General features: G+C 41.8%; 1 protein-coding gene and 1 long non-coding RNA gene across 2 annotated transcripts in view; one reads left to right on the plus strand and one right to left on the minus strand.

Moving 5' to 3' along the window:
• Nucleotides 1-26,929, minus strand: part of LOC308066435 — a 52,999-nt gene that overhangs the window by 12,454 nt on the left and 13,616 nt on the right. The window lies entirely within an intron of this gene.
• Nucleotides 21,992-26,900, plus strand: LOC308066429 (lymphotactin-like). The gene is given in 4 exon segments (XM_080393711.1): nt 21,992-22,378; nt 22,381-22,482; nt 25,027-25,144; nt 25,885-26,900. Coding segments are annotated over 4 exon segments (366 nt in total). The 5' UTR covers nt 21,992-22,338; the 3' UTR covers nt 25,991-26,900.

Consider the following 26,929-nt stretch of genomic DNA (forward strand, 5'->3'; position numbering starts at 1 on the left):
AAGCCCCAGGCTGTGAGACTTCTAGCAGTGCCCCCTGTGCTCAGGGGCCGGTGCAGTGCCACGCAGGGGGAATGCGCACTGCCATCGGTGTGCCGCCATGACCACACAACTCATCCACCTGGTCAGGCGCCACGTAAGTAAAAGCCGCAACACATTTCCACCCCCACTGCTGTATCTGTGGCCTGAATCACCTGCTCTGATGCGAGACCCAGATTTCCCATTTCTTTCCCAAATACATCACCTGGTTTAACAAACAGTATTATATTGATTTACAAATCTTGCCAAGCTGATACTAGTCAAGCTTTGGGCCCTTTCAACATATACAAACATACGCATATTTCTGCACACACAAGCAGACAGACAACTGTAGGACAGAGGAGTAAAATCTAGCCTAAATTACCCCTGCAGTGCCCCTGGCGATGCTGCACCAGGCTGCCAGAATCACCGTCACTGGGCTGCCAGGGCTGAGCTGCTAGCAGCCTCCCTCCATCACAAAGCCAGCAGCTATGTTCAGCATCCTCCCAGCGGCACTGGGCACTGCAGCTCCGCTCACGTTCAGGAATCCCATGATAACTGCCATGATACATATTTTTCACAAAAGCCTGGCCCTGCATAGGCCCCTCCACTGCCATTGCTGCCTGGCCAGAGGGGGAAAACCCAAGGAGGCACTTCACTGTTACTATTTCTGTCTCCTGGATTGCAGAATGCCTCATAGTTTAGCCAGTTCCTAGCTGAAGTCTGACTTTCACAACACTAAATATAGGAAATGTGCACTCTGCAGGGGCTAAATTTAGCTTTGCTGCGTTAGAAGGGGAGGTACCTTGTTCCTGGAGGCAGGAAAGCAAAACCACTGCAGGCAGGGAAACTTGGGTGATGCAGTAGCAGCCACTGCTCTATTGTGCTAGCACAGGAATGAATTGAATTAGAAAATCCAGTTCTGGGCTCAATTTTCTTTTTTTAAACAAATTTGTTCAATGCCCTAGTGAGGATTTACAGTAGTTCACTTTCTCCAGAAGAAATTACATACCTCCATGTTACTCCACTTAGGAATATTCCTTATTTAAATCAAGGAGAAACATTAAAATAATACAGATTAAAATCCAAGGTTAGAGGCATCTGAGCTTACTACAGCTGGCACATAAAGCCTAATATAAAGGCCCTCACATACAGTAAGTCATAACTACCTGCCATAAGCCTGGGCAGGCTTTTCAGGAATTTTTATCTCTGCTAAACAAGGAGGACTGGCCACCTCACAGCTGCGGCCTTTCACCTCTGAGTCACCTATTCCAGCGTACTTGGCAGGGGGGGCACATGACCTGGACTCTGTTCCCAAGTTGTGCTATTCACCACAGATCAGAGAACATGCCTCTGTTTCCCTACCTATCAGCTGCAGGTAGCAGAATTTCTCCTGTGCTGCAGAACATTTTCAGAGGTGAGTGAAGAGTTAAAGCCTCTAAATTGAGCTGGCTGGCTTCTCTTTAGAAATCACAAAGGGCTGGGAAGATTGGAAAGACAGGATTTTGACCAAAATACTATGCAGAAAAATGTCTGACTGCTTGAAAGCAGGTTTCCTAGCAGGTATCATCACACATGAATCAGAAAATGCAGGTGACTGCTCAGAGGCACCAGACACCCCAAGCCTGCAGGGAGGAGATGGCCAAGGCTGCGGCCGGCTGCACCGTGGGAGATGTAGTTCAAGGAGGTGGCCCCCCACTGAGCCGCTGACTAGAGGAGTGGGAGCAGCTGATGTAAAACTCTTTTCAGGAATTATGATGGCATTTCAGAAGTGTAACGGTTAGGTTCTTTTCAAAATTTTACAGTCCCACTTCTCCGCTACCATTCCCACTTACCAATACGAAACAAGGCAGTGAGCCGGATCAGCTTCCAGAGAACTAGTATGTAATAGGAAACCAAATCAAAACACCACTAACATAGTTATTTCATCTTCATACAGATGATGATGATACACAAACTACACGATGGAGAGGACTACCTGTTCTAAAAAGAAAATAACACTGAGATCCACAAAATGTTGTTGTCAGAACCAAATATAATGATCCCAAATACCCTTTTCCACAGTCCACATTAGGTTCAGCCCTGGTTAATTCATGGCAAGTGACAGCTGCACAACTATTTTACCATGGACTGCTGACAAAGGTATGTTATTCACTGGATACCTAATGTCTATACCAGGAAGGTAAATGCGCCCAACACTTCTCTAGTACAGGCTGGCCCTTTTTCACCTACTCTTATAGCCCAAAACATTTTGGTTCTTGTCAACTTTCAAGCTGTGCATGTGAATTGTCTGGGAAGAGTGTTATTTGGCTGCGGCCAAAACAGGTCAGTGACAATAGCTGAGCACTGTACACACAAAAAAAAATCATACTTAGCATCTGGGAAAAACCTCTCAGACTGTTTAATTATCAGCATAAATATAGTCATAGAGTTTAAACTGAGGAAACCCAAACTGTCTGTCTTCCTCCTCAATACATCCAGTAAATCATGCTGAATTAAATACAGTTTTGTCTGGCTCAGGCTACACACACTTACCCGCCTCTTGCAAGCAATTAACTCATAACCCATGACTTCAAGTTTTTGTCCTGGGAGCTGATGATGGTGTGACGCACTGAGGTATTGGAGCAGAAGGATTTTAAAATTCAGGATATTTATCCTATCCATCAGTTTACACTTTTATTTTTGCCCCTTGGTGTGCAAACCATGTTCCTTTGGACTCATGCACAGGCAGCCTTGGACCCACAGAAGGCCTTACAAAAATGCCTTATGACTGCACGTTCATGAAGTAGCTATTGACAGAAAAAGAGAAACTGTTCCCAAATATAAACTGCTTGCAACAAAAACCGAAAGCATGTGGAAAGGAAAGGATTCCATACAGCACTGCCTCTAATTTGAATAATTTTGTGGTTTTCATTTCTGTCCCTGAAAGGCTGAAGGTAGGTTAACTCTACTCCTCCCTCAGTTGAGCCTCTCATGACCCTGATATTCTTTCCATATTCTGAATATTTCACAACTAATAAAAGGTATTACCACTTTCTTCAAAACCTATGTCCTCTCTGATACCCAAGGGGTAAAACATCAGAGGTGATATCCCGCTTGTACACCTGCTTCTTGAGATTCTTTTCTCAGGCTTCTCACACATGCCAGTGGAGACTTCAGATACTAATTATCCACAGCTATACAACATGGCCAGTGACAGCACAGCTGGAAATAAGCCTAATTAAACATGCAATATAGACTCATTATACTATAGACCAACATTAACAAAAGAAAAAAAAAAAAGCCAATCAAACAAAGCACATAATGGGGGGTGAAGGTGGTGCAGAAAAAAAGGAGATAAAATTAAGCAAACTGAGCCAGGTTCCCAGACTTGAATCAATAATTTTTTTTCAGTTTTGTGTAACAATTTCAGCCACTTTTAATGCTACAGGCTATAATACTCAGCCCTCTGTAACTGTCAAAAGGCAAAGGATATTTTATCCTGTACTGGTTTTGACTGCTGATTTTCTGTGTAATAGCTTGTGTGGTGCTATGTTTGGGATTTGTGACCAAGCCAATGCTGATAACACAAAGATGGTTTAGCTGTTTCTGAGCTGTGTTTACACAGTGTCATGGCTTTTTGTTTCTCACCCCACCCCAGCAGCGAGCTGGCTGGGGGTGCACAAGAAGCTCGAAGGGGACACAGCTGGGACAGCTGACCCCAACTAACCAAACTGATATTCCACAGCACATGACATTGTGCTTAGCAATAAAAGCCGAGGGAAGGAATAGGAAGGGGGAATGTTCAGAGTTATGACATTTGTCTTCCCAAGGAAATGTTACACATGGTGAAGCCCTCTTTCCCAAAGATGGAAAGCAATGGACACCTGCCTGTCAATGGGAAATAGTGAATGAATTCCTTACCTTCCTGCGCTTTTGTTTCACCTATTACACTGGTTTTATGCCAACCCATAAGTTTACTCAATTTTGCCCTTCAAATTCTCTCTCCATCCCACCGGGAGGGTAGCGAGCGGCTGGGTGGGGCTGAGCTGCCTGCTGGGGCTAACCCACAACACAACCCCAGCCCTGCAAGACATTCAGCACATAGCCTTGCAGGAGGTTCTGTCTGTTGGCATTTCAGCTGTAAAAAAAAAAAAAGATAACATTCCCCTTTCCTATACTACTATGCATTTTTAGATATTTGATTATTAATCATAATTTTTGTATTTATTCTAAATTTTGATCTTAGTGGATTTAATTCTTACTAATGACACTTCCCCCTTTTAGCTTAACACTTCTCATCCTTATCAACATAACTATGTACTCTTTCAGCTGTCATGTAAATGAACATACTAATTTAATCTTTAAATCAATGTCAGCTGGGAGAGAAGTTTTATGAATGTAACTGAGAACTCCCAGTTCTTTTATTGTGCAAAACAGATTGTTTAGATGAGCTTTGCCTTCTCCAAGAAGAATGTCTTCGAGTTCTTCTTGCATTTCAGTGCTGTATTACTACACTCGGAGTTACTTTCTTACATCCCTAGTCCCTTCTCTGTGTGTGCGAGCAGTAAAGGAGTACAGAAGGAAATGCAGGGGAAGTCCAGTGAACTCTTGCTCAGGTCAGCATTGACCACAGAAGCTTTTGTAACAGAAATCCCCTGAAAAGAAAACATTTCACCAGCAGCCTATGTATCTGACTGGCAGAGTGAAGGAGTAACAGGCTAGGAGGCCTTCCAGCCTGTAAACGATCTAGTTGGTGCTATTACAATGAGCTATTAATATTGTATATCTAAAGAGACACACAGTGGACCTATCATCCTCATCTAAAAATCTTATATGAAACATATATAATGTCTGTAACATATATAAATAAATGTTTATGTGGTGAGGTAGACCTACAGCGTATCATGAAATCATTTGGCATGTTGACAACTTCATTGTCATTGAGAGGGCTTTTCCTTCAACACTGTTTTGGGTGCCTGTTTGTTATAGACCTTTGGGCTTATTTACTTGGGTTGTAAGTTTGTCCTTCACAGAGTGTTTTTGTGTTACATATTTGGTTATTATCTGCCACAGTGGTTCTTGGAGCAAAACTGGAGTTCCTGCATCTTATTGTGATGACAAAGAAAATTCTTCCTTAGGCCAAAAATATCCTTTCTAAAGCTATCAACTGAAGTGACTTATTACATTTAGATGAGGCCAGTATCTCTAAATAGTTGATGAAACCACAGACAGACATAAAACGTGCAATGAAAATAAAGGGTCACCTACACTGATAGAAGTTGTATACAAGAAAAGATGCAACCCAACTTTAAGCTTATGCAGCCAATGAATGCCACCTCCTTTGGAATCGGGAGCAATTGGTTGACTACCTTGGATAGCAGCCAGAAAATCAAGCGTCTGGAAGGACTTGCAAAAATGCCTCGTAACTCCTTGTCCATGAGGAGATTAGTTGCTAGACAAAAAAGTGTAAACAATCTTCAGATATAAATTCTTCACAACATTAGGAACAAGATGGGGAAAAAAGGAACTTAATACATGACCTAGCTTGAATATTTCTGCCAGTATTCACTCTTTCACTTCAAAGGTAGTTTACTTAATCTGACAGCATCCTGATCCAGTGATCTTGCTGAGCCCAAGATTAAGATAAAATAGTGAAATCGTATAGAATGTCAATGATCAGAGTGTGCTATGCAATGATAATTATATTAAAATAGGAGTTTACAGTTAGAATAATAAAGGCAAAAGATGTTCAACCAAATACTCCACACATATATTCCAGTCTTCTTTTTATCCCCCAGAAATTTCTGTGGTTTTGGCCAGTTTGTCATATCACTCCATCCTTATACATCAACAGGAGAAGAAAAGAGTAGAGACTGGGGCCAATTGACCATCATTTGGAGATGGTAAGAAGAAAGCAAAGTACAAATGCCATAAAGATGGACAAACATGTTTGGATCATATAACTGCCACAGGTGTTAGATGGACATTATTTTGTTTGGAAGTGTAAAAAAGAAGGCAACTGATCCAGGATAGATTCCTAGAGCTAAGGCAGTAAAACGGATCCATTAGTGTATCTATTCACCTACTTTCTGCACTTCAGTCAGCCTGAGAAGGGCTCAGTTGATGTGGGTATTTCCAGTTTATATTCCCATCTCCTGTCTTTTCACAATGTAATTTCACATTTCCACTAAGTCTACATTAATAAGAGCAGACAAAGAAAGTCTATAGTTCCATTTCTGTTAAGCATACATGAAATAGTTTTTTAAAACCCACATTTTACATCATTTTACAGTTACTTTGTAGCATTCTTATGTATGAACCAAACATTCTAATTCTCTGGTTTGGATTCCTCATTGAAGAGGTACATGTTTACACACTGAGAAGAGCTGACTTTCTTTAAACACGAGAGAGTTAGGCTCTACATTTATGAATTTAGTTGATCTAAAGTTATAGTTTCTTAAAAGCTGAGGAAGAAAGGTTTCAAAACTTTCTTTGATCAAATCTGCAGAGTGACAACATTAGAAACAGCAGGGGAAAGAATAAAATGAAGCAAACAACATCATTCCTGCCAATTCAACCTCCCAGTGCAAAAACTGGAGCAGAATATAGACTAACTTATTAAACACTTTTTTTTAAAAAAAAAAAAAAAAAAAAAAAGAAAAATTATCAGAGTTATGAGTTATGGCTCTCCAGTTTTTAGAGATGTTGACATATCTAACTGATGCAACATACATGAAGTATAACTTTGAACTTCACAGGACTAATGCTGCAAGAAAGTAAGCAGAGGTGGATTTTCCACCAGTAACACATGTCTCATTGGTACTTTCCCAGGCTGCAAATACGCTCTAGACCGTGTGAGGAGGGAGAGAACCTACTGCCACACAAAGTCTCTGTCCAGAACAGGCACACACTGAACACTAGTTACACACTTATGCCCTGCACAGAGCTTAAATACATCCTGGCAATTCAAAGTACAGGCAGGCAATAAATAAACCTCTTAAATTAGTTTCAATGTGAGGCAAAACTAGATTTCTATTGCTATTAGAAACCTGAGCTCTTACTCCAAAACCACCCACAGCAATTTGCCATAATCACTGCTGACTACTTGTTTACTTTGATTTCAGTAATCTTTAATAAGGTAGCGTTACCTTTTTTGAAATTTCTTTTTGTCATAAGTAAACAAGGTAGAGAAAAATCAATTATTCAAAGTATTAGAATAGAGGTTTTTATTTTAGTCAAATCTTTCTCTGACTATAACATTATACTTTAAAAAATTAACCTATTTATATTTCAAATTAATGTAAACCAACAAATGTTAACTATAGTACTATAAATTAAGCAATTGAAAACTGTCACTGAATCAGTGAGCTTTCATAAGCAGTTAAAGTAGCTAAATATTTTTTAGAAAGGATGGGGTGAAACACCTTTAAATTATCATTATCACCTTTTATAAATAAAGTACAACAAACCATTTCCTGAATTAAGAAAGTTTCTATCCATTCAAATGTCAGCACCTACAGAGTTTCTATATTGGCACGTTCACTACTGTTATCCAGAATTCTGTACAGTGCAACTTTTACTGAAGATTTCAAAACTTGTTCAGTGTGGGAAACCTATTAAGTCATATTATAAGCAATTTAGAATGTCTGTTTTCAATGTATGAATCTGTGTTCCAGTCTCCTTCCAGAATTACTTGGACACAATAAAGTTAATTATGCCCTGAATATGAAATATTTCATTTGCCTTTTCCTAAATCTTCTACAATGGGAATATTAGAATGCAAAAAAATATTTTTATATAAATGCTTAAATATACACAGATACAGAATATGCTTATTAGCTAAAAAACCTCCAACATTTTATGTAAAGTTTGTTACTTGATTACAACAATCAAATAAAAATATTTTACAGTTAGTGCCACAACTCCTGATTTGGGAAAATAAAACGCAAGTACCAACAAATGCAATTAAAGTCACTGAATTAAAAGACTACTTTAAGCTTATTGATTTAAAATCAAAGTGACTTAAAATCAGTCCCTCTTAGATCTTGTTGAGTGACTGGTAGAAAATGATTTAATCTGATTAAGTTTGCTTCATCCTAATTTGAAAATATTTTGTGCAAAAGCTTCTGAGCTGATTTATTGTATTAAGCATAATTATCATCACTGTATTATTTACCAAATATTATTTACCAAATAACTCTGGGCCAGCAACGCCTTAGCCATAGACCATTTTCACTTCTCTTTGAGAATCCAAAATTGAAATTTTGAGTTGAATTTTCTCAGCCTCAACTGCATACATGATGCAAGTCATACCGCAACCTCTAATTTCTACACCAGATAAGCACAATTCTTAGGTTTAGTTCTCCAGCAGAAATGACTGCACATGTGTATTTTTTTCCACTTGTATTCTCTACAAATTAGCCACCTTTGCTTAGATACCTATTATGCAGACCTTTCGCAAATAGTCACAAATGAGATCTCTAAGAAGCAAGCAGAAACAGTATTGTAGTAACTTGAGTGAAGGTCATTTTCTTTCAGAATGTATCTGGACTAATGCTTTAATGCTAAATTGAAAAATTAAAGTGCAAATCACTTCTGACCACTAGGACATACTGAACCCAGAGGCAGCTGCCTTTCCCCAGCAGTGGTACAGTATTTGTGCACAATTAGCATAGAAACACCAGCAGATCTTTCAGAGTGAAGCGCAGAATGCAGTAGCTTACAGTGTCCTGTCACTATTCACCCCAGAAGGAAGGTCCTTCTGAATAGATGAATTAATGAGAGAAACTCATTATTCAAGGATATTCATCCTGCAGAGATTTGAAGTATGTGGGAGAGTGAAGGTAAGTTAGGCTGTGTAATATCCCCATACACAAAAGCTGTTACCTGCATTCCTATGCTTTACTGTTACAGTACAGCATCAGTCAGTTTCTCCACAGAAATAAAAATGTACCATGGCAGACAGAAATTTCCAGCACTGTACATGATCAATTTAATCTAATGTATGGGACACGAATCAGGCAAGAACTTGTAGAGCACAGGTCCTACTAGTTCCTATAAGTACCAAGCTCCTCCTGACTGAAGTGAATGCAAGCTCGCAAGTCAGCAGAAATGGGGGTCTCCTGTGCTCCTGTATCTGCTGTAAGTGCTCCCTGGTGCACCCAAGGCCCTGACAGTGTGCTCCCATGGGGGTCCCCTTCACTCCTCCCAAGCTGCCCACTCCCTGCACCCCCAAAGCACACGCCATCCCATATCAGCAGTGCAGCAGGTGCCCAGACCGCATTCATTCAATCAAGTCCACAACAGCTCAGAGCAGAGGCCATGCTGGCACAATACTTAGTCCATCAATAACTTGCACTGAGACAATTCCCATTACAAGTTTATTTATAGGCAGAGTAGGTCTATAAATATCCGGGAGATAGGCCAAATACCATAAAAGAGCCTTTTCCTTCTCTCATTCCACAAAGCAACACCTAGCAATGACTGGTCAGTAAAAGATATTAATGAGGTGTTGTTTCCTGTTCATAGAGTAGCTGAGTAGGAGGCCAAGGACATTCCTGCTTCTGTAATAGCAGAGCTACAGCACTGGAGCACAGGGGCCAGGGGCTGCAATCAAGCATTACTAATGTTCTCAGGAGCTTAGGTATTAAGTTCACTAAAGAATAAAAAAGGCATGGAAAGAACACGTAGGCAAAATGTAATGGATAGCCACAGGTGGGAGGAAAAAATCAGCTCTGAATTCTCCCTAGAATAATTTCTTGCATAAGACTTTATATAAGATGACAGCCTTTCACATTCTTAGAACAGGATCCCAAAATTCTCTGGCAAGGCCTGCACCCTCTGGTAAAAGCAGCCCCAAGACCACACTCACCAGCTACCACACTGTTTATTATCAGGGGAAACAGCCACTGGGTTGGAGCACAGTTCCGACAGCATTTGGGACTCTGGTATCCCCCACTGGGGCAGCTTACAACCTGGCAGGCTTGGCAAGGGACCTCGCTCCCTGCCTGCGAACGGTGTGTAAACCAGCTATGCAGGCAGGGGCAGGAAGGAAAGCTCACCTTGATCAAAGCCTCTCTGGAATCCAGGCTTTTAAAGAAAGCAGAAAAACCACAGCAAGCTCTCTGTGCCTCCTGGAATTGCCAATCTGCAACAGTACAAGTGCAGGCAAAACCAGCCAGCACCAGGGCACCCTGCTAAGGTAGCGGTGTGTATGAGCATGCACTTACTTGCCAACAGCCCCAGAGAAGCCTGAGCTCAAACAGAATATTCTAAGATTAAAGGAAAAACCACGAAGCCTGTCTAGCTTTTGCCACATGAGCACATTTTTGCTCCTGGGTGCCTTTATACATGTTAAGCCACCCAGTTGCTTTTACAGACGAGACCTATGCTCAGCATGCCATTTCGAAGTGAGTCAGAGGCACAAGCAGCAAGAGAAGGTACAGGTTTGGTTTCACATGCTGGGCTAACACTCATCTCATCTTTTTCATTATCTGGAACCATATGCCCAACGGAAGAAACAGGGAAACCATAAAAGAGGGATTATTTTAGAGCAGTGCCCAAGGGATTTGTCACCTGACATTCAACATTGCCAGCATGCCTGGTACAATGAGGGCAGTTACATTTCTTAAGTTTGCTTCCCTACTCACTCAGGAGGTGAGCACACACTCCTTTGTGGAAGTTAAGAGGGGGTTCTGGTTTGTATTTTACCTTCTAGGGGAAATAAATCTTTCCCTCAAGATCTTGAAGAAAATCTTGACAATTTTGCATGACCATATCCCTAAATACTCCAAATCCTCAGCACAGGAAAACAAATCCCTCCTCCTTTAATCAAAAAAGTGCCGTGATTTTTTAATCTAACCTCATGCTCTGGGGGGGCTCAGCTGCTAGGAGTTCAGGGTTAGAAAAGCTGGTTACCATATAACCAAACATCTTAGGAGCACACATTTTAAATAAAGAGGAGGAAGAAAGTAACAATATCCTCACTGGGCAGGTAAAGCCAGAGAAGCAGCGTGCAAAAGGTTACAAGAGGTAATCAGCAGTACACAAATCCAAGTTTTCAGAATACTTTTGTAACGCTTTCTTTAAAAGTGAGCCTCTTTCTTTGCATAAAGAACAACTGCAATGACTTGGTGTGGAGTCTCTTAATTGAGGCCACTGCCAGCCGGGAAGGAAAAACAAAACCTGCCCTGGAAAGAACCTGCTGTGTAACCCCATTTGGAAGGGCAGAGAGGTGTCATCTCTGCAAACAAGCTGAATCCTCAGGTATGAAACAGAGGGAACAAACACAGGCAGCCTTTAGAAATGTCCCAAGTGATCCTAACAAAGTCAGGTCACCTCAGCAGTTTATACTTCTGTTAGGGAATATTATTTTCTCTTTCATAACAGAAAACATAGACTTCTGGAAAGCTCCTTTGGCTTAATCCAAATCAGGTTCTAGATGTGCTTAAACAGCTTCACAAGCCAGCATTTCTTATTTTTGAACCTGCAAAAATTACCAGCCAAGAAATCCTCTTGATCCCAATCATGATTTTGAGGTGCCGAGATGTACAAGAATGGACAACTTTGGACAGACGGGGGGTTGTTGGTTTGAACCCAATCGTTTAACCCAGATGCTGTGGTGAAGGGTGACTGTTTAACAATTACAGCAAAGAAGGTGGAAGAGAAGGTGGAGAATTACATTTTTCTGTCCTGCTCTGCTTCAGCTGAATGTCTTTTTTTGTCTTTCCAATTCCTTTAGTGGTCAGGGAAAATAGGGACAATACAAGACATCACACTGAAGATGTGACAAAATGTATTCAACCATTTGTGCAAATGCTATTCATGCGTTTGGTTGTTCACACTGCACCAAGGGCCTCACCTCATATTGAGGGGAATGAGAAAAATTTCTTCTGGAGGAAGTCAAGCTTATGGTGAAAGGGGCTTTAGAATTATCTAAAAGGACAGTATAGGTCATCCAGGTCATTCAGAAATAAGATTTCTGTGATGTGGCTGTTCAAAGAAAATACTGCACTCTTTATTATTCTGCCCAAATAAGTTGCCCATGCTGTGGCCTGGATATTATAATAATTCAAGTGTAGTGATTTTTAACCCTTTGAACATGCTTACCCCTAAAACCCTTGCCCTTGGGAAACAGACTCCGCACAATGAAACCAAACCCATTGTCAGGTTTTCTGTATTCCTGTTTTGAATAGTCCTGCAGCCCAGAGAAGCCCCTTCTGTCCCTCGGAGCTCCCAGCACTGCAGGCTTTGATGTGCAGACAGATCCCGCTGCTCTGCGGTGTGATATTTGGAGCTTGTCTGCACTAGGGAGTTCAGGCAGCAGCAGCAGGCAGCGACTTCGGCTGCACAACGGCAGCACAGGCAGGCAAAGCCGGTGTTGGTGCTGGTGTACAGTCCAGCCCAATCTCAAGCAGGAGCGAACTACACTTCAGTAGGTATTGGCAGTTCATCAATCCCAAGCTTGTGGAAAGTCTTGCAGTTCTGCCCTGCTGTTGTAAGAAACAAAGAAGCCTCTCTGTACTGCGCAACTGTGCCAGTAAGCAGACTTAACACACAGCCTAGAAAATAAAATTCAAAAGGAGATGCTCCTCAACAGTCAGCTGCTAAGAGGAGGAAGCTTCATTTTCTGGCATTATTACATGAAATTAAGGTCTTGAAAAAACAGCCCTGCAAGTCATCTCTCCCTTTCTGAGAGCATAGCACATTATCTCTCACTGGTACACCCTGTTGATGTTTAACCACCTCTGTTCTGCCTCACTGGCTTCCTCCTGCCTTGCTGGGCTCCAGCTAGAGCTATGCACACAGAGCAACCAGAGTGCAGGGAGCCTCCAAGGCACAACAGCCATCAGGATCACAAAGGCACAAAACCTGATTCTCACCTGTTTGAACTTGGATCGTCCTTCCCCCTACCGTGAAGATGCCTAAGCAAGGTCATGCCCAAAGCCAGCTGAAACTGAATTGCTGCAAGGAAAGCTCTGCTGAGGGAAAATTATTTTCAGCAGTTTTTCAGACCAGAAAGGACCAGCAGGCCACCTAGCCTGACATCCTGCATGACAAAGGCTGCTGCAGAGAACAGCTGCTGGGAAAAGGCACCTCCTTCTAACCTGGCAGTGAGGTATCAGCAGGCCTGGGCTGGTCCGAAATGAGTCTCTCCAGTCCCTGACTGGGAAGAACGAGGGGTGTTTACAGTATGGCAAACATTCAGTTCATTTCCTCACAACAAAAGTAAGCCAGATCAGGTTGCCCTTGAAATCCATTTTATTAGGCTGCCCTTTGCCAAGGCAACCAAGACTAAATCCTTGGAATACCTTCCACTTCTCCCCTCCCTCCAACACTTCTGCCCGGGGAGAGGAGGCTTAGCACTCTCCTGCTAGTTTCTTCTCTTTGCAATGTCTCTTTCCCGCTGGCTTCCCAGGATAACTACTAATTCGCCCAGGTTTAAGGCGCTCTGTTCGTCACACACCTTTCAACCTTCTCTTTCGCTAAGGTAAAGCTGAAATCCCCAAACAGAGGCAGGTAATAAGGGAGTAGATGAGACATTAAAGACTATGATTTACCTGGACAAGACTGCAGCTACCTCCGTCCACTTCCCCTTACAATGTTCTCTGACAGATCTACATTCCCTCCCTTTTCTTTGTACTCACCTGCCATACAGCGAGAGGGTGAGTCTTTGTAGCAGGATGGCACTGTAACATGGCCAGTACTCCCTGCGCAAGCCACACAGATTACAAGCCACATAGATTACAAGCCAAGGTCTGAAGAATGGGGGAGCAACAACCTCCATGACACACCTGCCTCACCCTATTCAAAGGAGAAGCAAATGGACACACAAGAGCCTAGAGAAATTAGGCAGAACTTTGGACCCTGATCCAGCTGTCAAGCTGATTTGCAGTGAGAGCTGGGCTCCCTCATAAAGAAAAAGAAAATTCAGAAATTAGATATATTTAGCCACAGGGTATAGAAGAAAGAAATCAGGTAAAAAGTGTGAGAGCACTTCAAGGCTGAGGAGCAATCAAGATTATGAGGCTCATACATGTCTCTGATAGAAGGACTGAGGTACAAATCTGGAGACAGAGACTAAGAGTTTACAAACTTCCCAGCTCCAGGTTTCTGTGAGGGAACTCCAGCATTCTGCAAGGAGCACCAAATCTGCACACCTCCTGTGGGCTTCACTACCAGACAGTAAAACATACATACAAACCTTACATAAACACTAATAACTACAGCAAGTGGCCACTGAAAAATGCTACTGCTACCTCAAGGCAAAAGTCCAGCTCCTACTTATGTCACAGCTATTTCCTAATGCCTTTAAGACCTACACCATGCAGTTTATTTTACATCTAATTGAACAACAGAGCTCCATCCCCTGACAGGGCACAGAAATCCAGCAAACAAGTGGTGCCTGGGAGCTACCATGCCCTCTCCACAGCTGACCTGAGGAACAGTGCACTGCTAAAGCACTGTTTGTGTGATAGAGCTAACTATACTTTCCAATACTCTTACAACTTTTTGAGAACCTCAGGAGAGAAACACCACACAAAAGCAGTGCCATTACTTACAGTGAATCTGTTGGTTGCACGCAGTTAGAGGAGGCAAAATAGTTCACAGGTAGACTGACAGAAAGAAGAGCTGGAGCAAGGTAAGGACTGGACTAAACAGGTAGGGCAGTCCCCAGATTTTTTTAACTAGCAACATTCAGCTGACTCTGATCCCATTTAATTTGGGGCTGCATCAACACCTGCTTGCTCTGAAGTATAACTTGACCCATCAAGTAGTGATTAGGTCACCTGTTCCCCATGTGTGCCTTTGATAGTATGATACCAGTAGCCGCCTCCTCATTCTGTTTAGAAAATGAGGAAAAGGATTATTTATCTCAAAGAAGGTAGTATAGGGGATAGCCGAAACCCGTGTTCCATGTCAGTAAATGTGCACGGAAAGGAAACTGATTGATAACCTGACACTAGAGCTGACACAAGCAGGTAGCCTTAGTGGCCACTGGGATATGTGGCCAGTTTGGGCTGGGTTTGTGTATGGGAGGAGGGTGAGGATATTCCCCAGGTCTGGCATGCTTTGCTGAACAGGATGCAGTGCTGCATATGAGGGCATGCTGAACCATGCCGGAGGGATCCAGTACCCCATGGCCACGCTGAAATCAGCTGAATTAAGTGCAAGAAATATGATAACCATGGGAGGGAGCTCTCAATTTATTGCTGTCTTAGACAAAGGGAGGGGTGGTGGTTCTGCAGCCCTTAGTCAGAGATAAAAGCAGTTTGCAAAGGAAAAGTGAAACAGCATTTAACAGTCACAGCCTCATGTCTGAAACTGCAAAGAACAAAATGAATGCTAACTTGAGGGGGGAAAATTTCCCATCCCCTCTTGCCTCCCACATTGCATCACTCGCTGCAGTGAGCTCAGGTGAATAATACAGACTGATGCATTTGTCTAACACATGCTTTCATAGTCATTATGAAGAGGAAAAACCCAGAGAATGAATAAACCCCAAGGACTCTCTTTTAGAAGGTTCAGAGCGGAACATTTATTTCAAGAGTGGGTGTTTGCAGCAGGCCCCTGTGAGCTAAGCTCTTTTTCCCTTGCCCCTCTCATTTAAGCCTTTGTTTGCACCGTCACTATCCTGTCATTATGGGCTCACTGAGCAAATGGCTAAGGAAATGTAAGCCAACTGAAAAGAAAATACTTTTTCTCAGTCTGTATCTGTTCAAGGGTATGGCTGCATGAGCACCAAGTTTCTTTTCATAGGGCTGATGAGGATCAAGTGCTGTGATCAGTTTTAAGAAATTCTGTAACACTTTGCGGAACAGGATGTGGCCCTAAATTGTCAGATTATAGTAACCAATGTGAAGCAAGGCAATATACCTCACCCGTGGTGTGGTTAGAAAGTGTGGCAGTTCTTCATCTGAGAGATTAAGTAGAAAAGTACCTGTTCCAGAGGCTATTGTAACTCTCTTTGAAGGAAGAAAATTTTCCTCACTGAAAAAAAAATAAAAAATCCATGGGTTTCTCTCGCAAAGACTCTGGAATGATCTCTTCCTACCTTCTTCTCATTTTTTTTTTCCCGGAAGCCATAGGGGTTAACATAGTAACTGTAGATTAAACTTTGTTAAGTTCGTTCAACTCCACCATAGGACCTCATGAAGATTTGGTTATTAAAAACCCCTACAAGTATTATTGTTTTAAACAAATGCACTTATTAGATATCAACTATGTGGGGAAAACCAGAAGAAATAAATCCCAAGGATTTCCTTTTGGAAAGTTCAAGAAGGTAACATTTTCAAAAAAGGAATTTTGCATTATTCATCTCTCTTCCCTTAATTTTTTTATATATTTCTTTTTTTAACCCACTGGCCAGTTTCAACCAATGCAAAACAAAAGGCAGAAATTCCTACAAGTTTTTCAAAACCTAGTGTCTGAACAGGAGGAAGACTCAACACAGGGCCTCCACTATAGTGAAAAGCCAGCAGCATAGGGGTATTTGATGCAGCAGGTCTATCGGGACACGTTAACTGGAGAGCCACAAGCATGTGGAGAGCATGCATGATTTTCTTTGGCATGTGAAAACACATGCTGAGGAGTTAAGAGTAATTCCTGGGTGGAGTCAAGAGAAGTTAGCAGATAAAGGACTGAAAGCTGAATCCAGGTTTGTTCTCCTTGTTGCTCTGTGTTGCCTGGAACCTGCTGCTTTATTTGGGATTCTCTTTCACACAGCCCCCCCTCCAAACACTCATTAAAAGAGATATGACTGCAAAAGTTTTAATGGCAGTCATTAGAAAAAGTCTGCGTATTTGAAAATAATAGCACATGCACAACAGATCAGAACGAGACATATTAATATCATTGATGTGTGGTCTTATGCCTGTAACTCCCCCCTTCCCCTAAAATCCTTAGCTCTTCAACATATTTCCTGCGATGAACGTCATGGAGCAAGGGAATCCAAACACACACAGATTGGACAAGGGAGTCTCTCCAAAGCATGAGATACAGTTTAGGAAACTGTTCTCCACTGAGAAAGCATAAGCATCTGAGCTTCTTCAGTTTTCTGAGGAAAGCTCAGGTTTACCCAGAAGCAACACATTGGTCCAGATCCATCTCCAGTGTCTACAGACACTGACTATCCATGGTTAACCAAGAAGTAGGTTTATTACTCACACAGTAGGCTTGGTTCTTCACCTGAAAACTAACAGAATAAGACTTGGTTCCCACATCCTTGATCCTACAGATATGGCACGCACAGGAAGAAGTGCCAAACAAAATCCGCATTCTCTGTTTTACATGAGAGCTGTACAGAAGCGAAAGCAGGGGGGTGGGGGGAAGCCAAATCAAAACAAGGAAGAAAAAAGCAATAGGATGGATTGAGACTATTCCACAAATTCCCACAGGCATCTGGCTTCTGTTTCAGCATGTGACATATTTAGATACTTTCCCAGAATTGAGCTACAGTCCTACCTCTGCAATTCTCTGCAGCACCACAGTGGTTAGTTAGCTTCCTGGTATGTTATCTCACAAGGAACCAAAACACACAAGACTAAGATAATATAGGTGAGGATCAGAGTCTTCCTCTTGTAAACTCTTGGGTGACTGTATAACTGCTCATTGGGGGGGGGGGGGAAAAAAAAGAAAGAAAACAACACTGAATGAAAGACCTAAGATATCTGCTATAAAAAGAATGCCACATTCATGCCATGTCACCTTAAATCATCAGGAAAACAGGTGCATGCCTGCGTACAGCTGAGTGTAGAGTTGACTATAGAGCATAGAGTAGCCTTTGTATGTCTTGCTCAAGGTCCCTTTCAAACCAAGTAATTCTCGGTCTAATTTTATGTATCTGAATGCTTCAAGTTGGATGACTGCAGGAAGTATTTTGATACAACTACCTGATTTAAGAGCACATGATACAGCAGGGGAGGAGCATGTTACCAGGACCAGGGAAAAGCTGGCAGCATGGTAGTGGAAACAGATGGTCTACAAGCAAAAAGTCTATTATGATTAAGAGAAAGTATTGTTAACAGGGTTACATTTCTAAAGGAGGAGCTCTGCCAAAATCAGCACAAAACAGAGTAGTTATTAAAAATGTGTTTTAAGTGATCAGATTAAAAGTCATTGTCTCTAAGATGAGATGTGAGCACTGAGCATGTGGTTTTTTCTACTCCATTACAATATGAATGAAAGAGACTGAACATAAACTGCTATTTCAGGTACCTATGAAATCAGCGTGAAATCTACACAGTAAAAATAATGAAAAGCAAAGGAAGAAGGGGGAGATGAAAGTCACATAAATATCACAGCTGCATGTCACTTGCTGGTGATTTTTAAACCAGTACTCCAAACTGTTAAACAGTGCAAAACCAAAATACATTAACGTCAGATTTGTCCCACCTAACTTCGCTCACTTATTATGTCCAGCATAAGATACATACATATATTGCTACTGTAAATCATGGAGACAGACACATATCCCCTGAGGGTTGTATCTGCCACCCTAAAAACAGTTGTCTGAGATACAGATGTGTCTAAGCTGAGGTACTTGGGTGTCCTTTGAAAGTCACTGAATTCCCTGATCAGTCTTCAAAAGTGACGGTGACCTGCTGGCACATCTTCAAGTTCAAGGGGCTGCTGAACATTCACTATAGATGCTCATTTCTAAGAGTGCATAAGAATTTACTTGTTTGTGAAGATCTTGGCCTCTCTTTTTTGAAAGCTAACTACAAGATGAGAAGATGCAATGCTTCAGACCATTCACCCTGGTAAGTAAACTCTGATATTAGGCCTGACACTTCTGCCTAGTGCATATTGGGTTTTTTTTCCTTCAGCAGGGTTGCTGACATGCAACAAGGTATATACTACAATTATTTCAGTGACTTTGTTAAAAATTAAGAAAACTATTGCATTCAGCAGTTGGCTATGAGCTGTGCTAAAGCAGGCCCTGACTTTGCCTCCTGCTGGGTGTGAGCAGTCTCACGCATCCCTTCACCTCTCCGTGTCCCAGCCACCGTATTGGTAAAATACCAGAAAAAGGCAGGTTGCTTTGCATGGACAGGGGTGGGAGGACTTAGGAGAGCCCTTGAACATCTCAAGAAGGAGCTTGCTGTTGCTGTCCTCTCCCAGGGTTGTGTGTCCCAGCCTCTCGACACATCATACAGGAAGCCTAGGAGACTAACTCAAAGCCTGTGGTTTTCTGCACGAGCAGGCTCCAAAGGTCACATACTGATCCATCTCCACACCCATACCTGCGATACCCACTGTCTGCACCTGCCTTCTCTCAGCAAAGAGTGCACATGTTAAACGTGAGATGTGGAAGGGAAAAGGGGGCAGCTCTCATGGTACACAACATCATACCTGTACCCAAGAGTTTGGGAAGCATCACGGTAAAGTTAGCCATCTGTATCCAAAATTCAGACTTCACAAACTATTAGAGAACTCCATAATCATACTGTGCCTTTTGTCTGTGGGTGTATCATAAGGTGCAAATGATAATTTTACTCCAGAATGCTTTGAAAGCAGCCTATGTTAACCGAGCCATGCAAGAGGCGGCCAAGCCCCCAGACAAGTATCATTAGCATTCAACTTATCCAGAGCTGAGAAGCAGTTATAGGAAAAGTACTTTGGGCACTTATTAGCTGTCTTTTGAACATGGCTTACCAGCAAGAAAACAGAAAGACTATACATCTGACCATGTTGCGCTAAGCTTTTGCCACAGCACAGACGTACATGCAAAATGAGCCTTATGCAACACTGGAACATCAATACCAAATAGCCACAGACAGGGCTGTGGGACTGAAGCCTGTAAAACTCTTCTCCAAAACAGAGACTTTACTGGACATAAGCCAGCTACACAGAACAACAGCCCAGAAAGCCACAGCAAATGAGAACTACAAAGAGGGGAAAACTTGCCACAGGGCAATTTTTCCATCCCACCTTAAAAATGGTGGAAAACGGAAGAAGCACCACACTTTCTAGCAATACCTCAGGGATGAATTGACAACTTTCAGAAGCTTCTGTGGGAAGAACTGATTTTTCCTGAGCTGGCTCATGCTCAATACAGCTGGTGACCCTTCCTCTCAAAGCTGTAGACAGTGAGTATGTACATACATGTACATACCATAGCAGTGAGCCCAAGTGGGTTGCATCTCCTCTTTTAACGGGGAGAAAACCATCAATCAAAAAGTTTCTATCTTGCATCTTAAAGCTGACAAGCAGCAAGAAGTTAGAATATCTCATTCAAGGAGTGATTTCAGGCAGGGTTCAGCATAACACCAGACTGCAACGCTCCTTGAATACAAACTTAACATAGATTTCCCGGTAGTGCTATGAGGTCAGAAGTTATGCCCCTGTGTGGCATCAGGCATGTCCTTTAGGGGCTTTGGTTGCAGCTTTGGCTTCCATTTTCTTGCAGCTTCATTAGTGTTGCAATGGGCTTAGCAGGCATTCAAGTAAAGCAGCAAGTACCTTATACCTGCTTACTGTCTGCTTTTGCCGTTGCTTTTCCCTGGGTTGCACAGTATATGTAAGATGAAAGAATCCAACCAAAAGGAACAAAGAAGGTACGTGTATATACAAGTGTACCAAGCAGCGTGTTCTCTACCTGCAAGACCTATAGACTGTTCCTCAGGTTACAGACCAGCTATTAGGAGCCTAGGAGTCAAGCATTTGACCTTAGTTCTTACCTTGATCTTAATTAGCCTGAGCGATCTTAGGGAATTTAATTCCACATGCTGTTACACTGATGTTGTCAAGAATTTGGAAAACTGGAAGTAACCAGCTGAAGCAAGGCCTGGAGGTAAGAGCAGGGGAAACTTCAGACTCGCATGAATGGATGCTTGCTCCAGGCTTTGCACTGACAGCTGTTCTGCACCGCCACCTTACAGTCCCAGGCATCGGGCAGCCTGGTGCTTACCCACTCACACCAGCCCTGCCTGGGTCTCCGTGGGCCTAGCCAAGCATTGCTTTTTGTACCAGGCTTCAGAATGTAGAGCATGAGAGACCATTTCTGCTCAGAGGCTCTGAATGACGATGCCAGCTCAGGTGCTGCTTCATGTGTGGCCTGGAAGTCCACAGCTTGCCTGAAAAGTATTTGCAGGCAAAAAACCACTGGTATAGAATCACAGAATCATATAGGTTGGAAAAGATGTTTAAGATCATCAAGTCCAACCATAAAGATAACACTGCCAGCTCTCCACCACTAACCCATGTCCTTAAGTGTCACATCTACATGTCTTTTAACTATCTCCAGGGATGGTGACTTGACCACTTCCTTGGGCAGCCTGTTCCAGTGCTTGACAACCTTTTTGGTGAAGAATTCTTTCTTAATGCATGTAGCAATGCTGTAGTGCTCTGAGTAGTAACACAGACCACCTTACCACAATACAGAAAGGGCACCTAAAACTAAGTAATAGGACTAACACAGACCACAAAAAACAAAACTTTTGATAGAGGTACAACTGGAACAAGTTGACAGACCTGTTCTCAACACCATGTTTACATAGAAATGCAATTAACTTTTTTCCTCTTTCCTATAAATTCTGCCTCTCTGATTGTCTGGCTACTTTCTTGGGCTCCATTCCTTATACTAGAACGACCACAGCACAAGCAAACAAAAGAAAAAAAAAGGGGAAAAAAATCAAAAAAAGACCCCGCACCAAAACCCCACGAACAACTTTATACTCTTACTCCTCTTTGAAACCACTGTATTTTACTTATGCCCGACTCGCAGGTGGGCTAGTGGATCTGGCTCTGCATGTAAAAGTACGTTCACTCTTCCTTCTCCCAGCACATGGCAAATACCAGCTTTGACCATATCAAATCACAGAGAAAACAGAATTTGACACTCTCCACCATACACAGGAAACAGGAGTGATACCCCTCCAAACCTACACATTAAAGCGACCAACTATCTACAGCCACCATGGAAAAAGCCAAGACGTTCCTGTTTCCATAATCCTTTAGCTCACAGTTCCCCTTTTCAGTGGTCCGTGGTCCATTGGTCAAAGAGGTACCTCTGAAAGTTACTCTGTGCCTCTGCAGTGCGGTTTAGCTACAGCTCTCTAAATTGAGTTGTGAAAGGACAGGAACATTCATTAAAGGTTTCCACTACAGAACAAGAGCTCTCACTTTCTGCAGCTTGAAATAAACCCTACTTGCAACACAGCAAGTGCAACCACAGCAGGGTTTGAGCAGGAAAAACGTTCACAGGGGGGCTAGTGAAGGACGAGTGGGGGAAAGGAGGTGGTTCTCTGTCACCAGAAAAAGTACTGCCACTCAATTTTTTCCACTTATCGTCAGCCCCCCCATGACGCCCCAAAAGTGAAGACAAGAACTGACCACTGAATGACAATATATAAACCTGGTGAAAGAGGGCTGACAATAGCCACTTCTCTGCCTTGACAAAGAAGTCACCAGCAATGAAGCTCCACGCTGCAGCTATCCTCGTCATCTTCTGGCTTGGCATCTTCACTCTGCACACAGTGAAAGGTAAGTTTACAGCCCAAAAGGAATACAGGAGTTGCTTCCCATTGTACCAGTGGTCTGATGAGCAGGATACATTCTCAGCCAGAGCTGATTCATAAGGTAAATCTTGCAAGAAATCCAAATCAGAACTGCAACAAAGGCACCTTTATGGGAGATTTCATCTGATGCCCTGCCAATTAGTGGTTGGCTTCTGCTTTAATGCATGGAGAGTTTCTGTGCCATTGTTATCTCTCTTAGAATCATGAAATCTTGAAGACACAATGTCTTTTAATCTCGCTGATGTCATATAGCAATAAGTTCTATAGGTTAATAATATTTTATGAAAAATATCTCTTGAATAAGATGTATTTTTTTCTTTTTCCAGATATAATACTTTTACATGTTTTGGGTTTTGGTTTTTTTTCTTTCTCTAACTATATAGCCTTAATCCCTCTAATGTCCCTATTTTAAAAAGTTCTTCCAGTTTATATCACATTTTGCCTATTTGCTTGTTTCTGTCCAAATGTTTTGTACAGATCAGCAAACTATGAACAAAAACTGCAAAGGAGAGCAATGGATTTATGCAATGTCTTCTCTCTGTTCCTGATTTCATACAGTCTAACACCTTACTTGGGACCATTTATGAGCACTGATATGAGCCATGTTTATTAGCCATGCTTTAAATAAGTTTGTCTACAGTGATGTTTAGGTCTGTAACTTTTGGATTAGGCTACACATGTGAAAACATGAACATACACACATAAGCACATGTCTTCTTATACACAATCAGATTCACACAAACACATAAAAATCACAGAAAACACTCATATGCAAACCCACAAAAATATGCAAAGAGGAACACATAGAAAAAGCATCTTCACAAAACCACACCAAAACCAAACTGAGACCTGCTAAGCATAAAAAATTATGTAGCTACACACTGGTTATGTGCTGCTACAGCTAAATCATACTACATTCTCTTACATGGATTAACGCTACTGCTGCTCATTTCTTCATATCACAGACAACCAGCTTGTCATGTCATTCTCCAGGTTGTATAGTTTGCCATAAATATCACCAAGTCTGAAAAAGCACATTGAGGTGGCGTGCAAGGGATAGAAAAAGGATTAGAAAGAAGAATGATAAAGAAAAAAAACCAAAACAACCCAACAGAAAAAGGGTAGTTATAGGTGCAGAGCAGTTCAGGTTTGTTGCCAGGCTTAGAGAAGCTCTGCTGGTATTCCCCACACACATTCCCTGGAGATAGGTTAGTAGCAGAGAGAATATTTCCAGGACTAGTAAGGATTGCTTGACTATCTTTGAGGTCTTTAAATGCCACATTTTGAAAACCAGTCTGAGGCTGTAAGAAACGTATTTGTAATGAATCATCAAAAAATACATCGTGTTACTCATGACTAAAGCAAGATCAGAAGAGATATTCCTTCAGGCAAACAAAATCTCAAGAATGAGCAACTCTGCCAGTACCCGTGCACTGACTATGCTACAGCTTCTGCAAAGGCTGGTGTGTTTGCCTCGGCTATTCCAATTATTTCAAACAAAGAAAAGCTCACAGATAATGAGATTATGTGAAGCAGGTTTTATATTTTGCAAGTTGTACCTGAACAGCTCTTGGACTTTTCTGAAGCTGGTTTCTCCACACATTTAAAAAAAAAAAAAAACACAAAAAACCAAAACAAACTCAGAATACAGCAGTGTTCTGTTTGCCCCACTCATGCCTTCCCAAACCTGTCTTTGATGGGGAGGAGAAAACCAGAAACTAGCAAGTGGGGCCTTCCAGTCATGTATACATATACTCCATCTCACTTAAATGACCTCCCATTTTTAGTTATCATCACGTAAGGTAACAAGGGCCCAGAGAATTTTACACTGATACCACAATCCTCTTTATTAATCACCAGTGCATTTCCCTGAAATGCATAAAAATGTTGAGGAAAGAGATGATTAAGTAGCACTCCATTGCCTATGAAACCAGACTTATAGCAACAGTATGTAAGTACTTAGTCTTCTGGCAGATATACCTCTCTCTCTTTCAAGATTTTTTTTTTTTAATGCTGGTTTTGGATGTCCAGTGTGAGACAAGTAGCCACGTTTTCCTTTCCTTCACTTGGAAAGCAGGGGGAATTACTGATCCACATTCAGATGGCATTTAGACGTCCATCCCATAAAGGTGCTGGTTCTAGGCGCTACTCCATATGGACATTTATCTGCAGATGATACAGACCTAATTATGAATGATGCCAAATATTTTGTCTGCTATTGAAGCAGTGACTTCCTCGGGGCAGAACAACTACACAGTTGTTCAGGAGAATGGGTGAAAATTGGTGGCTTAACTGAAATAGCAGTAACACTTCAGAGATGGTAGGCTGCATCACAAAAATATACCTTAAGCTTTCTGCGTAACTGGTATTGTGGCTGTACATCATAAGACACTCATGTTCTAATCACTACTGGAAATCTGCTGGAATTCATAATTATTAAGTAACAATGGCTAAATATTGATACAGTATTGACGGCCTTTGTCATTTATCTATTTTTTTCCCCTTCTAGGAAGCATTGCAAGTCAGTCCATGGCCAAATTCAGTTGTGTACGTCTGTCTACCCGGCAACTCAATATCCGAAATCTTGTCAACTATGAAAAGCGACAAGTTCCAGTAGATGCCATCATGTAAGTATCCAGTGCCCAGTTCACCTTCAGATTCATCTATGCAAACACACTTACCATTGAAAAGGGAAAGGGAATCAGAAGACACTTCATGGCTCAACTCACTATATCTGGCTAGTTCGGATCACCCTTCCATTCCCCCATGAAGCAGTCACCTGGCAGCGGAGGGAGTGAGGGAAGAGGAGTGGGTCTCAGAGAGCTGGGAGATGTATGCTGCTCACAAAAGCTGACTGAAATCTCACTGAACAGCCTGATCTTTTGTGCCCAGAAAGTGGGAAAGATCTCAGTGAGGGGTCAGGGTGGAGCAGTCAGAAGCCCAGCGCACTGAACTGAGCCAAAGGGAAAGGTCATGTAGAAGAGTTTGGGGTAACTCTGACTCCTGCTAGGAGATGTATTTGGTCTTTTGATCTCATGAGCATACATTTTTATCAAATCTGGGATCTGCTCCTAGGAAGTAAATGTTCATCATGATTTCACATAAAATCTCAGAATACCAGGTATGTTCAGTTTTCTAGGTATCAGTATATATGGACATGACCATGTATGTTACATATGTACCTGTGTCATAATAGGGAACTAATGTTGCTAACTGCTTTTATTCCAACGAGCAACTACAAACTCTGGCATGTGATGTGGTTTTACCACATTATTCCTCATGTTCTGCATTAAAAAAAAGAACAGCAAACCTGAGTTTGGTGACTGGAATTTAATGGCCAGCTGGTTTGTTTTCTTTCTTTCTACAGGTTTATCACTGCAAAAGGTATCAAGATCTGCGTAAGCCCTGATCACAAACAGGTGCAGGCTGCTATAAAGAAAATAGACCAAACACGTACCACCAAGGGCAAATGATACTGTCCTAGGCAAGCATCTAAGGCCAACCAAATGGAATCATCATCAGTGCTGCACATCACAGGGAAGAAAACCTTAGTATCTGCCTTTAATTCCTATTTATTAGTTGGCAATAAATCTCTGAACAAGCATGAACTCAACAGAATCTGTTCATCACTGGCTGACTCCTTTGTTTTATAGCTGGACTCTGTTACACTGTTTATTTTCTAAAATGCTTGCTAATATTTATTTACAACTGAATGTAGATATCTTCTCATCCTTGTTGTCCTGACCAGTATGGTGTTTAAGGGTGAGGCAGATACTTTCACATACTGTAGCAAAGAAGATGACCTTGCACAGAGCTGGATGAATGATGATGGAGGTCAGAATGTTCTGCATTGAGTGGGTTTGAGAAGGTGCTGTATCATTTAATGGTTACTCATGCCTATATAATCTCTTAAGTAAACTAATCTTGTGTTTCAGGCTCTGATCACCTGATCAGTGCGATATTCAGAAGGAGATTCTTGGGTCTTCTAGTACACAGTATTGACTATTAGCTGAGTCCACAATGACGTATGGATACTCCTCACAAGGGGATGACATGGAGTAATTCAGTGTAACTCTATGAATTAACCCCATTCAGCTTTGTACTGGGGAAGAGTTATCCTACCCACTGACTTCTGTTAAGTCACTTCAGTTTTACTCTCGTGTGAGACAAACCTGAAGTAACTGTTTTACTTTTTCCTTTGCTTTTCTCTGAATAAGCAAGAACAGACCATGTCTGGAATCTGTATTTCACAAACTCATAGGAACTCCCTGCCCTACTGAACTATGTATATGTAAACATCTTGTATTTTAAAAATTTATAAATTCTACTGACAGAAGGGTTTTAATTTTAATAAAGTTAATATAAACCTGGAATCAAACGGTACACTTATCTGCTAGTATGTAATACAGATG

Source organism: Falco punctatus (genome assembly GCF_963210335.1).
Source record: "Falco punctatus genome assembly, chromosome: 6".
Taxonomy (NCBI): Eukaryota; Metazoa; Chordata; class Aves; order Falconiformes; family Falconidae; genus Falco; species Falco punctatus.